The sequence below is a fragment of the Pinus tabuliformis genome, chromosome 1_1 (assembly GCF_031772625.1).
Source record: "Pinus tabuliformis cultivar Carrire ecotype Pingquan chromosome 1_1, CPIR1, whole genome shotgun sequence".
In the NCBI taxonomy this organism is placed as follows: Eukaryota; Viridiplantae; Streptophyta; class Pinopsida; order Pinales; family Pinaceae; genus Pinus; species Pinus tabuliformis.
The window spans coordinates 76001552-76014128 of NC_142297.1; the positions used below are offsets into that span (position 1 = coordinate 76001552).

General features: G+C 40.0%; 1 protein-coding gene across 1 annotated transcript; it reads right to left on the reverse strand.

Moving 5' to 3' along the window:
* Positions 1-712: 712 nt before the first annotated feature.
* LOC149211658 (uncharacterized) lies at positions 713-1720 on the reverse strand. The gene has a single exon (XM_089388450.1). The coding sequence runs from the start codon at positions 1718-1720 to the stop codon at positions 713-715; it is 1008 nt and encodes a 335-aa protein (XP_089244576.1).
* Between the last annotated feature and the right edge of the window lie 10857 nt (positions 1721-12577).

Sequence of the window (12577 nt, forward strand, 5' to 3'; positions counted from 1 at the left end):
GGATAGGCTAAACCGTCTTCCCTTGGCCAGTTACTCAATTGGGGACATTACAGCTCCCCCCTTTCCAACAGAGCTTGATCCTCAAGCAATGCAAGTTTGGAGTGTTGCCAAAATCTGTCTCCCTGCTTTCAAGAATGGGGACTTGCTCACTTGTCTTGCTGGTCACTTTCCAACCACCTGTTTCTCTATTCAAAATAAGTGACGCAACAACCCTTCAACTTCATCCAAGCCATTGTCTTCACTTGCACTATAAGAGTCTAGGATCCAAATAACAAGCTGCTGCATGTAAAGGACTATGCAACATCTTCCATCTTTCATCAATCATCTCCCATATTGCAATGTACTCATTTTCCTCATTATTAAAAGATTTTGCAATGGCTTCTTTAGCACGATCCATGCCCTCATAAACAAAACCCATGGAAGGGGTATCACTATCAACCATGCGAAGCATATCAACAATTGGTTCACATACTTTTAAGACCTTCTGAGCATTGTCCCAAAAAGCATTCCCTAAAATCACCTGTTCCAACTCCTTTCCTTTAGCTTCCTTTGAAAGATGAGACTTTTCCCACTCATTGTTGCAAAAAACACCTCTATACTCCCTTTTTCTTCAACTAACCTTTTGATATAATATAATATGTGGCACACTTGGTGTCACAAGGCCTGAGCCTCTCTAGATGCTTATTCCTGTACAAGCTCAATGTGAGGATGGTTAAATTGAAGTAGAAATTTGTTTCCCCCTCCGAACTGTCTCGTTAATCCATGGAAACTTTGCCAAGTCATGTAACAATAAGTCAAGACAATGGGCAGCACAAGGTGTCCAATATATTTTTCTGTATTTATCCATGACCATTCCTGCTCCAACACAATTTGAAGCACTATCTGTTATAACCTGGACCACATTTTCTTCTCCAACCTCAAGAATAGCTTCCTCTAAAATCTTGAAAATAAATTCAGAGGTCTTCTTATTCCCTGATGCATCAACTACTTTCAAAAAAAGTACCCCTTTAGGGCAAGAAACCAACACATTAATAAGAGGTCTATGATTCATATCTGACCAACCATCTGATAAAATTGTGCACCCTGTTTCCTTCCAAGAGTCTTTGATCTTCTGCAAATTGTTTGTAACTCTTTCTTTTGACCTCTTCAAAATAGTGGTCCTTATGGTCTCAGAACTAGGGGGGAGATATCCTTTACCAAAACCTGCCATCATCTTACATGCGTTGATGAAATAAGGGCTTCTTGCCACATTAAATGGAATTGCACATTCAAAAAACATATCACCTACAGCATCATCAACTTCTTGTTTCTGCATGGGCTTCCAAAGAGTATTTAATGTGGCTGTTGCACTTGATTTACTGATCTTTGACTGAGATGAACTCCCAACACCAACCGTGCTTGAACAAAGTGCAGATAATGAATTGTAATTCATTGCAATTTCTGTTTGAATACGTTGTCTTTTGTTTTCATTCACTTTCTTAGCCTTTTGTATATTGTCATAATCTTTCTGAAGTGTCTCCTTGAGATCTGCAGACACATTCTTGCAACCTTCAACGCCACCTCCTTTGCCATTAGTGACAGACAGTAAGTGGTCCATGACTCTAGTTAAAGATCCAAAAAAATCATTATTACATAACTTGCATTTCAAATGCCTCCCATGAGGCCCGTCCAATTTCTCCACATATTTCCATCCTTCTGCCGTTGACTTTGGAGGTGCCATGACAAATATGTCTGCATTTTTGTTGGTAATGGCATATTAAAATTCGAATTTAAATAAATGATAAAATAGTGAAATTCAATTTTCAAATACAAATAAAACTTGATATTTTGATGAGCATTCAAATCATGCATAACTTGTTCAAATTTCAGTTTTCCAATTTCTTCAATTATTTCAAATTTAAATAACAGTAATTATCACTTCCTATTGTGCCTATAAGTTCTATAAATTGGTAGCAAGCTTTATTGAATTTCCATTAAAAAGTCAAAGCAGCCCAAACGACTGCAAAATGAAATAAAGTGGCATGTAAGGCTGAATTGTTGGCATAAATAGTTATAGAGGTTGATTCTCTGAAGTTTATTTAACAAAATGGAGGGCGATGGCATATTGGATCATATTCACCAAGCAAGTTATAATCCAGTAGTCAGTACATTTTGGTCTAGTCTCTGGTCAATGCTGGACACCAAACTCACTAAGTCCACAACCTTCCATCCTCAAACTGATGGCCAGACAGAGGTTGTCAATCGGATGATTGTACACATTCTGCGCATGTACAACTCAAAGCATCCACGCACATGGGACGAGAGCCTCCCCTATGTTCAGCACAGCTACAACCGAGCTCTTCATAGCTCGACGGGCCACAGCCCTTTTCAGGTGGGCCTGGGATTCCAGCCACTATGCCCCATTGATGTGGCCATGCCACTTGCAGCTACTCACACAGATTCAGCTCATGTCCAGTCCGAAACAGATAAGGCAACCAGCTTCATTGAGCACATCCAACATATTCGCCAGCAGGTCCATGACATTCTGGAAAAATCAAATGCCAAGTACAAGCAGCGACATGATCAACATCGGCTGCCACACAAGTTTCAAGTGGGCGACAAAGTCTGGTTGCATTTGCAAAAGGAACGCCTTACTTGAGCCTATCGGAAACTGAGACCACTCCGATATGGTCCTTACACCATTATTAAGGCTATGGGAGACAATGCATTTGAGCTCAGCATTCCCCCATTCCTTGGCCTACACCCAGCGTTCAATGTGGACCGCCTTCGGCCATACTTTCCACCATTGCTAGACACATCCGACATTGCAGAACAGCTCACACCCACAAAATTAAATGCAGATTGCATGGAACAAGCTGCAACTGATCGGATCATGGACACACAGGTCAAGAACACTCGCCAACAGAATATCCAACTGTATCGAGTTGTCAAAGCAGGCCAACTCCTTCACCAGGGACCAAGTTCAGCAAAAGTTTCCTCATCTCATGGAGGAACTCAACGCAATGGGGACCATTGCTTCCTAAGGGGGGAGGAATGATCCAGGTGGATCTTGGTGGCCACCTGCCAAGTCCACCTGGACCCCCACCATTGTTTCTCTCAGCATTTTCAGTTTCCTTAATTGTAGCACAACTTGCTATTTTTAGCAGTTTTTTGGGTCCTAAACTTCCGGAGCCGTTTTGAGGCCCTAAACGACGTTTTTTAGGAAATCTACCGGCAGCGATTTTTCTGATAAAAATGGCCTTTTCCGTCGTAGTCCTCGAAGAGATCTTTCCAACGGGCTATCATGCGCGTCAAACAGAGATAATACGACCAGTTCGCGACCCCGGGAAGTTGGCTGTCCAACTCACCCCAAAACGGGGCCCACAATTTGGCGTTTCATCTTCTAGGGGTAGGTTTTGGAATGTGAAGGGTTTTCCATTGTTTCTCAATCATAAATAGGCCTTCGAGCCTCATTGTAAATACAGTTCGGAACAGTTCAGAGGCATGTAGCCAACACATCTCTTCTTAGGGATAAGCTACCATCGCCCTAGCTGGGTTATTTCTATTTCTATTTGTAAGCATATTTCAGTATTTTCCATTAATGAAATGAAGTATTATTTCCGCTGCATATCTGTCTTTATGGTTATCTCTATATTTTATTGCGTTCCTATTTAAATCCAGATCATGTTGTCAATGGTTTGTAAGCTCTTTTACTTGATTTCCTTGATGACTTCTTGTACTACAAGACTAGGGGATGCATTGGATCTTATGCAGGGTTGCAAGTGGTCTCCCTATACGTGATCCTAACCCTCCAAAGGGCTACATTGGCACATGTAGGGTGTGTGTTGAGAGCCATGGGCCTCCACAGCAGTAGATAGCACTCCATGGATCCCCAGAGATGTTCAGAGATTACTCGAGATTCACCTACTGGACAAGGACGATGCACCTAGTTCACCTTTGCCCGGCCAACCCCATAGTTGTACCATGCACTTGGCAGATGACCTAGGACTTGTATGTTGATGTGGCATCACTTACACCATCATTAAAGCCCTTACAGATGGTCTACAGGCATCTTCGACTTACTTGGAGACCCATGAGGTCACTTATGTGCCCTCACACCCATTTGAGCACCACAAGTTTATTATGTGAAGAACAAAGGGCCAACCCCTTGTCCATTACTTTTGGCAGTCGTATTCATCGCTATGGCACTTATGGACTTCATCAGGCTTCTTAAAAGGCCCAACGACATGTATTATTGATCATTTGATCTCTTGAGAGGCTTGTTATTTTGTTTATGAGCTAGTTTGGTCGGCTTGTCACCAAAAGTTAGTTATTTGCACATTATTTTAATTTTAAGAGCTAATGTAGGCCTAAGTAGCTAAATCGAACTCATTAGGAGTGTATAAATACAAATGATGAGAGTTTATTTCTCGATGTCACTTGGTTTGGACTTGTATCTCTCTTGAAATTTTCGTTATTCCTTCTTGGTGGATGAAATTTTGGAGCATGAATGAATTTTGATGTATGGATTGCCTTTTCTTATCTTGCAGCTTCTTGATTGGCAAGTTTATTGGTGATAGGATACATTCTCTTATATGTAAGTACAAATTTAATTCTATTTATTCTTTTCCTTTGTCACGTACATTGGTGGTGACATTTTCGCTATACTAGGGCTAGTTGTTGCATACATTTACTACAAAATTGTGGAATTATGTTTCTATATAGCATATCTCTATGTATGGCCCATGTATGTTGAACGAATTCTCCTAGGGATGATTCTATGGTTGAATTTATCTTGACAAGCCATCTTACCTTGCAAAACGAAGTGTAAAAGCTTTAAGGTGACTCTCCTTTGCCCTAATGACAAGTGAAGCTTTCCTTGAAGCCTCCTTGACCTAGAAACGAAGTCCATCTTCATATTCTTCTTGACTCCAATTTACCCAAAGGATTAGGCAATGGTCTACCATAAGGTCATCACTTAAAGAACCATTATTCTTCACCTCCCCTTCGTAATTCTAGGTCTAGCCAATTTAGGTCTCCTAGGGCATCATTTTCCCGACGAATCACCTATAGAAAAACTTTGATCTCTTGGCCTCTACTGCGGTGGTGTCTCTCCTAAGCCTCCTCCAAATTTGAGGGAATTTCGACGGTAGGGTTGTTAGATATCCCAAGCCCTAGCCTTAAGATTGGTTTTTGCCCTAAGTTTCCCTAGGCTAGTTTCTCGTAGGGATCATTTTTCACATTTGAGTGAAAATCACTTCTTTGATCCCCTTCTCCTCCTTGTTTAGGTCAAATCTATCACTGGTTGCTAAAATCCTTCTTCTTTACCTAACCTGGGTCCACTTGGTCCTGTATGGTCCCATACCTTGTCAAAGTCAACTCTTCAAAAACCACTCAGGAAACCAAGTTCAACAAGGATTTTATGGTTTTGGAAGCTCCTTTACAATTCACACTCCCTAAACCTAGCCCTTAAATCCTCATCCCCTTCTCTTAGAAAGCCTTGTACCTTGCTGAAGAAGCAAGCAAGTTCCATTCTTGAGCCTCTGCTAAGAAAGGGTCCCCGAGATCACTCCACATCCATTTTAGTTGATCTATCCTTCATAATTGATTCTCTATATATTGGGTCTCCTCCCATCAGTGAAAGTCCATAAATAGTAGGAAGCTTTAGCTGTGTTGACAGTGGGCTTTAGCTTCATTGTAGCTCTTGACCTAGAAAGTGCCCCTCTAGGACCCCCTGCTAGTTTAAGCGGTAACATGATGCATGGTGTTCAACAACTTGATCTGGGATCAAGTCTGATTGAGGTTCTACCTCTGAACTGACTTCTGTCAGTGGAGAGTGGTAAGGTCTTGTGACTCACTCTCGATTGATTCTTCTTCATTATTCATATCAGTGTTCAGCAGAGCAGAGATGAGATAAGATACAAAGATGGTTCATAACGACAAGATGGCATGATGATCGATGATGATGGATTGATTGGCCGGTGGAATTCTCCCTAGTTTAGAAGGAGTGTTAAAATTCGCAAGTAGGGCCAAATTCCACCTTGGGACGGTGCATTTGATGGAGATGATGATTTCATTAAATTCCTCTTTTCGAGAGGACCAAAATTGATATAAAAATCATTTAATTTGGACAAGCAAAAATGTGTTGTGAATTTATGCCCACACATGTGCAAATTGTTCAGGTCGACCACATCATCATGTAGGCTCTTGAAGCCCAATGGACGTGTCACTTCACCCTCATGGACTTGTATAAATACAAGTGACCTCTCACCTCATTTGACATCATCATCACTAACATTCTTCTCTCCTTTCATTGATTCGTACAACTACTAGGCATTCTCTCTCTCATACGTGTGGTGGAGGAGGTCGAATTTCTGGACAGAATTACAAGTCCAAAAATTTCAAACTTTTTTGCAGTTTGACCAGCGTTGACTTTGACTTTCTGTGCGCCTTTGACTTCGATTTTCAAGGTGAATTTCTGTCTCAGTAGGCCACCTTTTTGGGCACAAAAACCAAGGCAAAAGGACGACTTTGACCTGCATTGACCACCGAGATGACTTCAAGTTGACCAAGTTTGACTACAAATTTATGATTGTTTTGGGCTAACTTTGACCACTGTTGGAGGCCAAGTTTGACTGCCTTTGACAGATCTTCAAAGGAGTTTGACTATTGTGTTCACCATCTTTGACTTTCTAGTTAGGGCTGACTTTGATTGAAGTTGACTGCAAATTTGACAGGGTTGTTTCCACTGTGATTTGGCAAGTCAATTTTGACTTTTCATACTCTCTCTTTGCTGAACATTTGATATAATAATAAGAAGAATTGATCAAAGGGTTTTCCCCACATCGAGGTTGTTCCCAGGCATCCGCCAAATCTGGTGTCCTCTTGTTAAAATTGGAAACTAGGGCCAAACTCCATGTGGGTCATCTTATTTATGGCAGCTAATATTTTTCTTGGATCCCTCTCATCGAAAGGTGTAGGATTGATCTAAATATCATCCGAATACGATAAGTATTCATGGAGATATGAATTTATTTGTGTTATGGGACACTTTGTCAAGGTCGGCCAGCAACCAAAATAACCCCCCTCATGTGCTCAACGTTTTAGTATAAAAGGAGGTGACTTGATAGTCATTTCTCCACACACACTTCACTCTTGATTTCTCTCCACTTGTTTTGGGTTTTAGTGGCAAAAGAAATCTAGATGATGAAGCCCTAGATGTAGGAGGATGCCCTAGCCGCAGTCCTGAGGATGATCTAGCCACAATTCAAGGGAGGAGACCCCTACTTTTATACGCTGCCCAACCTGCCCTCTACGCTGCCTAATGGAGAGATATAGCAGGCCTATTCATGCTGCCCAAATACACAGGTTCCCTAGCCGTAGTTAGGAAGACAAGCCAGCGAGTTTGAAGGGACGTTTTCAGGTAACAGAGTGCTAGAAGGAGGGCCGAAGTACCAAGCTGGAGGGCTGAAATAGTAAGGGACTGATCTGGGCTAGTAGACACAAGGATTCCTCCTGAAACAGGCCGAGTAAGGGACTGTTCTGTTGTGATTAGGACACGGGCCTGTAGGTGCTGTTTTGAGGGTCAAACATAAGAGTTGTAGGTGCCTCCTCAAGCAGTGAAGTCACATAACTTGAAGAGGAAAGGAGGCCGCATAATTTAAGGTGTGCTTTGGGCATGACTATTGGGTTGCTGTAGGTTACAGTGGGAGCCCTAACCAGTGACCAAAACACTGCCCATAAACAGAAGTGCAGAAGTATAGTTACTTGTGCTTTGACTTGTTTGATTGAAAACGTCTCTTCATTGATGAGGAGATTCTATATACTGCCACATAGGAGCAGAAATGACTATCAGTGGTGTACAGAAATCTTATAGCAGCAATTGTGATGTTACAGCAATCTTGTAGCAGCAATTGTGATGTTTCTTTGGGTCAGATTGTTGGGCAGTTTGTGGGAGCCAAATTGGTGGCTGTACATAGTGGTATGGTACATGGGACAGCTCGTATTTAGCGCAGCAAGTTCATGGTGCTGCAATGGTAGTACATGGGACAGCAGTAACAGTAAGATGCAGCAAGCCCATAGTGGCAAGCATAGTGCTGCAAGCACATTGGGACAGCAGTATGGTACTTGGTGCAGCAAGTACATGGAGCAGCAATGGTGCAGCAAGCACATGGGACAGCAGTGTGGTAGCATGGTGCAGCAAGCACATGGGACAGCAGTGTGGTGGCATGGTGCAGCAAGTACATGGTGCAGCGTAGTAAGGTGCAGCATGATGATGAGGCGCAGCACAATGACAAGTACAGCAAGGCGATGGAGTCACCTTGGAGAATCAGTTGAAGCAGCATGTCTTCAACTGAGTTCATCTACCTCATGTATCATCTTCTTAGAGATGATCTATGCTCTTATTTAGATAAGTCAAAGTGTTGACTTCTGTTGTAAATGTACTATGTCTCTCTCTCCGCTGAACTATTGAAGAACATATAAGAAGAGTTGATCAAGGGTTTCCCCACATTGGGGTTTGTCTCTGGCTAGCGCCACATCTTGTGTCCTCTGGTCTTGACTTGTCTTCTGCGATCTATGTTTATGTTCTATCTGCAATTTACTTTAACACTGATGTGATTGCTAATCTGGAAAAGATATTGAGCTAACAATGAAAATTGAAATAAATTGCTCTAAAGCATAGAACATAACTAAAATTAACACCTCTTGTCTTGGCTTCTCTTCTGCATTTTATTTTATGTCCTATCTACAGTATGTGATTCATGGTTAATGTGATTGCTATTGGAAACTAATTTGGAAAATTGTCATTGGACTGTTTAAAGTACATTGAAGTAATAGTGCCAAGCATAGAACATATCATTGTTACCTAAATTAACAACATATCTATTATGAAGAACTAACTTTGCTGTCAATTCTTTCTCTTTTGGATTTAACATGCTTAGGGTTATAATATTTGACATATGTGTCATTTAGAATGCCCTCATAAATATCATTTACATCCCAGGAATCTTTTGTATGGCCTTCCGAGGATATTCTTCGATAGTCAAGCTAGGGGAGTTGCGGATATAGTGCTTTGGCTTTAAGCCATCTTCGATGCAACAGATTAAAAATGGGAGTTTGTTCTCTAGCATTACAGTTTGTTAAGCTATAGCATTTAGACACAGAAGCCTATAATCAAATATCCTCTTGAAGCTTTCTTTTGAAATGGTATTCTAACTCTCCTCACTCCTGCTGTTTAGTTAAACTGTAAATAACCTGAATCTTAGCTTTTTCCTCCAGCATTTCTCATTAATATTTATATTCAGAAAATGTGTTCGGACAATATGTCCCTAACCATGACAATTTCTCAAAGTGCCATCTCTTCTCAACTTGTTTCTTTTTAGATATTGTAAACTATTTATTTGTGTGCTTATAATGTAATTTTTTGTCTGCAAGAGAAGAAAAAAGGTGCATCATTCTGTCATTTCTGATATGCACAATGGGAATCCAGAGACAAGAAGAAGGCTTGCTGTATATTGTCTGAATGTATATTTTCTGAGATAAGTATTGGGATAATTTATTGAACTAAAATATATAACCCTTTTCTTCTGCATAGAAAAGAAAATATGAGAATTATGTTGACAAATCTTCCATGACGACTAGGATAATCAACAAAATTTTCAATGTTCAGTGCTCAAGTGTTCTCTACATTGCACGAATGATGTTGAAATACTGCAAGACAGGCAGAAGTTTGGAGAGTGCAAGCTGTTTGGAACTTGGACGATGAATTTTCTATGTTGATTAAAATACAAAAATTTGTAGAATTTGCAATATAGAGTGACTGTACCTTATGTTATTCTATAAGTCGTAGAGTGCTTAATCAGATTTTATTATGATCACTTGCTAATGAATTGAAACTCCTCTTCCATGGAAACCTAGTTACTGTAGAAATTTGGCGAACAAAACAATCTTCAGCAAGAATATGTACTATAACTTAATTCAGAAATTTCACCCCACTTCTATGGGGTCATGGATTTATCATATAGAATTTTTAGCCTTAGGTCAAATCCTGCAATTATCTCAAATCTCTCCACCACTAGTCTAGCAAGTTCCAGTAGATAGACACGGCAAAATACTTCCAACTTAGATCAATACAACAAGCCCAAGGGTACGATCTCATCAAGTATGCAGATCTGAAAAATACCTTCCGTAGGGGCAGAAATAGAACAACACATTTCAGGTCTGAAGTTTCATCTAAGGCATGCCAAACCATTCAATATTTCAGCTTTGTTGTCCCAATAAATCAGCGCATCAAAACAGTCATAAAATTTGCGCAAAATATGTGAAATCTAGATCTAAAAATCAGATCTGCCATAACAGATTTTACGACAACAATGGTCCTGTTACCACCTAATGTAGCATCCAAGTGGAAAGCCCAACCACAGATGCCACCTTGGGATAGTGGATGGGAGTACCACAACATAATTTCCCCTTCACTTTTGGCTACCTCTCAAAAGCCAAGCCCGTATCACTAATCTGTTAATAATAGAGTTCAAATAAATCTTAATTGGTGATTTAATCAATGACAGCAAAGATCTACTTCAACATATGAATCCCACAAACTATATAGTAAAACAAAGTTTACCTCTCAAAAGCCAAGGGGGTATCCCTAATCTGTTAATAATAGAGTTCAAATATATCTTAATTGGTGACTTAATCAAAGAGAGCAAAGATCTACTTAAAGATATAAATCCCACGAATATATAGCAAAACAAAGTTCAGGATTCGAACCCATAAGTGATTCAACGCTTTAAGATGATATTTCAACATAAAGAGCATAAACCACAATGATTCTATCATTCTCTTATTAGATACGTAGCAAGTTAACAACTAGTTGATTAGTGTCAAACTCAGATTTGCAATAGTTTGATTATCAGCCCAAGCTTATAACCACTTGGAAGAAGTAAACTGGAAAAGAAACAACTCTAAGCTACATGAAACCACAAGAGATGTAGTTCCTCAACACCAATTGACATTGTATGGTGTGATTTTAGGAGTAAATAAATTATGTGCTTAGTTGGGGACAAGTCCAAGGTGAAACTTGGGCTGTTCTTAACCTTCAAATCTGTTTCATGAACGATTTTCTGCAGAATTCCAGATATGATATTTATAGAAATATCAACCCAATAGATAGATTATAAACCTTAAAGCAAGATATCTTGGATAATAAGGGTTTTACTATATCTAATAAAATAACAATCCCAAATTGCTTCTAATCAAGTCAACTATAAGTAAAACAATATAAAGTAACAAGAACTTGAGTCAAGGTAAATTTGCCTTAGGGTTTATCAAGAATAGTTTAAAATTTACCAGGAAAACCTTTTGAGTGTAATATATGCAAGTAATACCAACTTCAAGATGATTTCCCAGATAGAAAATAAGATAAAGCTTGACAAAACCTTCGAGTATACAAATTAGTTCCAGTTCTAGTGTAAGATATTTTTTAGATGCATGAAACGTAGACTTTGGGTTTATGTAGATTGTAATGTCCTAGGATAATTTTTCCCTTAGGATTTTTACATTTATCTAGGGTTTGCAGTAAAAATAAACGATTATAAGACAACAGTGTGCATTCATTCATTCAAACAGTAGGCATTATAACAATATGATTTTCAATAATCCACCAGCAATAAATATCTTCCACAGCAATATGATTCTTCAATCACACAATGAATTAGGTCTAACTGCCCAATAAACATTGAATGTATCCAATAATCCACTGATTTGCAATATCAGCAAAATAAACCAACATTCAACTGTAATTCTGATATACTAAGCAACCCAAGCATGCTATATTATTTTTCTGTGCCTCTAGGCTTACTGCATCAGGAGTCCAAAACTTACTCCAAATCCTTATGTCAACCTTAGACAGGGAACCCTTCTGCTTAACTGGCCTGCTGTTCCAAATTCACTGCCAGAATCAGAGCCTGAGGCTCTCAGCCCTGCAGCCTGCCAGTGCCCAGAACGATTCCTCCCTTGCGAGTGTGACCTACTGCTCTCAGACCAGAATGCTTATGCCCAGAACAAACCTCTATGCTGCCTGTGCCCTGCTGCCTTTATACTGGGTCTCAATACCCTGGGAATGACTTCTTGATCCAGGTGGATGTTGGTGGCCACCCACCTATCCCATTTGGACCCCCACAACTGTCTCTTTCAGCTTTTTCAGTTTCCTAAATTGTAGCACAGTTTACTATTTTTAGCAGTTTTTCGGGTCCTGAACTTCCGGAGCCGTTTTGAGGCCCTAAAGTGGTAGTACTCGGATAGATCTTTCTAACGAGCTATCGTATGCATCAAACGGAGATCGTATGCCAAAGTTACGACCCCGGGAAATTGATGTACCAATTTACCCAAACGGGGCCCACAATTTGGCATTTCATCCTCTGTGGTTAGGTTTCGTGATGTGAAGGGTTTTCCATTGTTTCTCAACAATAAATAGGCCTTCGAGCCTCATTGTAACACAGTTGGGAACAGTTCAGAGGCATGTAGCCACCACATCTCTTCTCAGAGATAAGCTACCATTGCCCTAGCTGGTTTATTTCCATTTCTAGTTGTAAGCATA

Excerpts from the sequence above, each read along its gene's own strand:
- LOC149211658 (XM_089388450.1), bottom strand. The coding sequence starts at position 1,720 with ATGGCACCTCCAAAGTCAACGGCAGAAGGATGGAAATATGTGGAGAAA.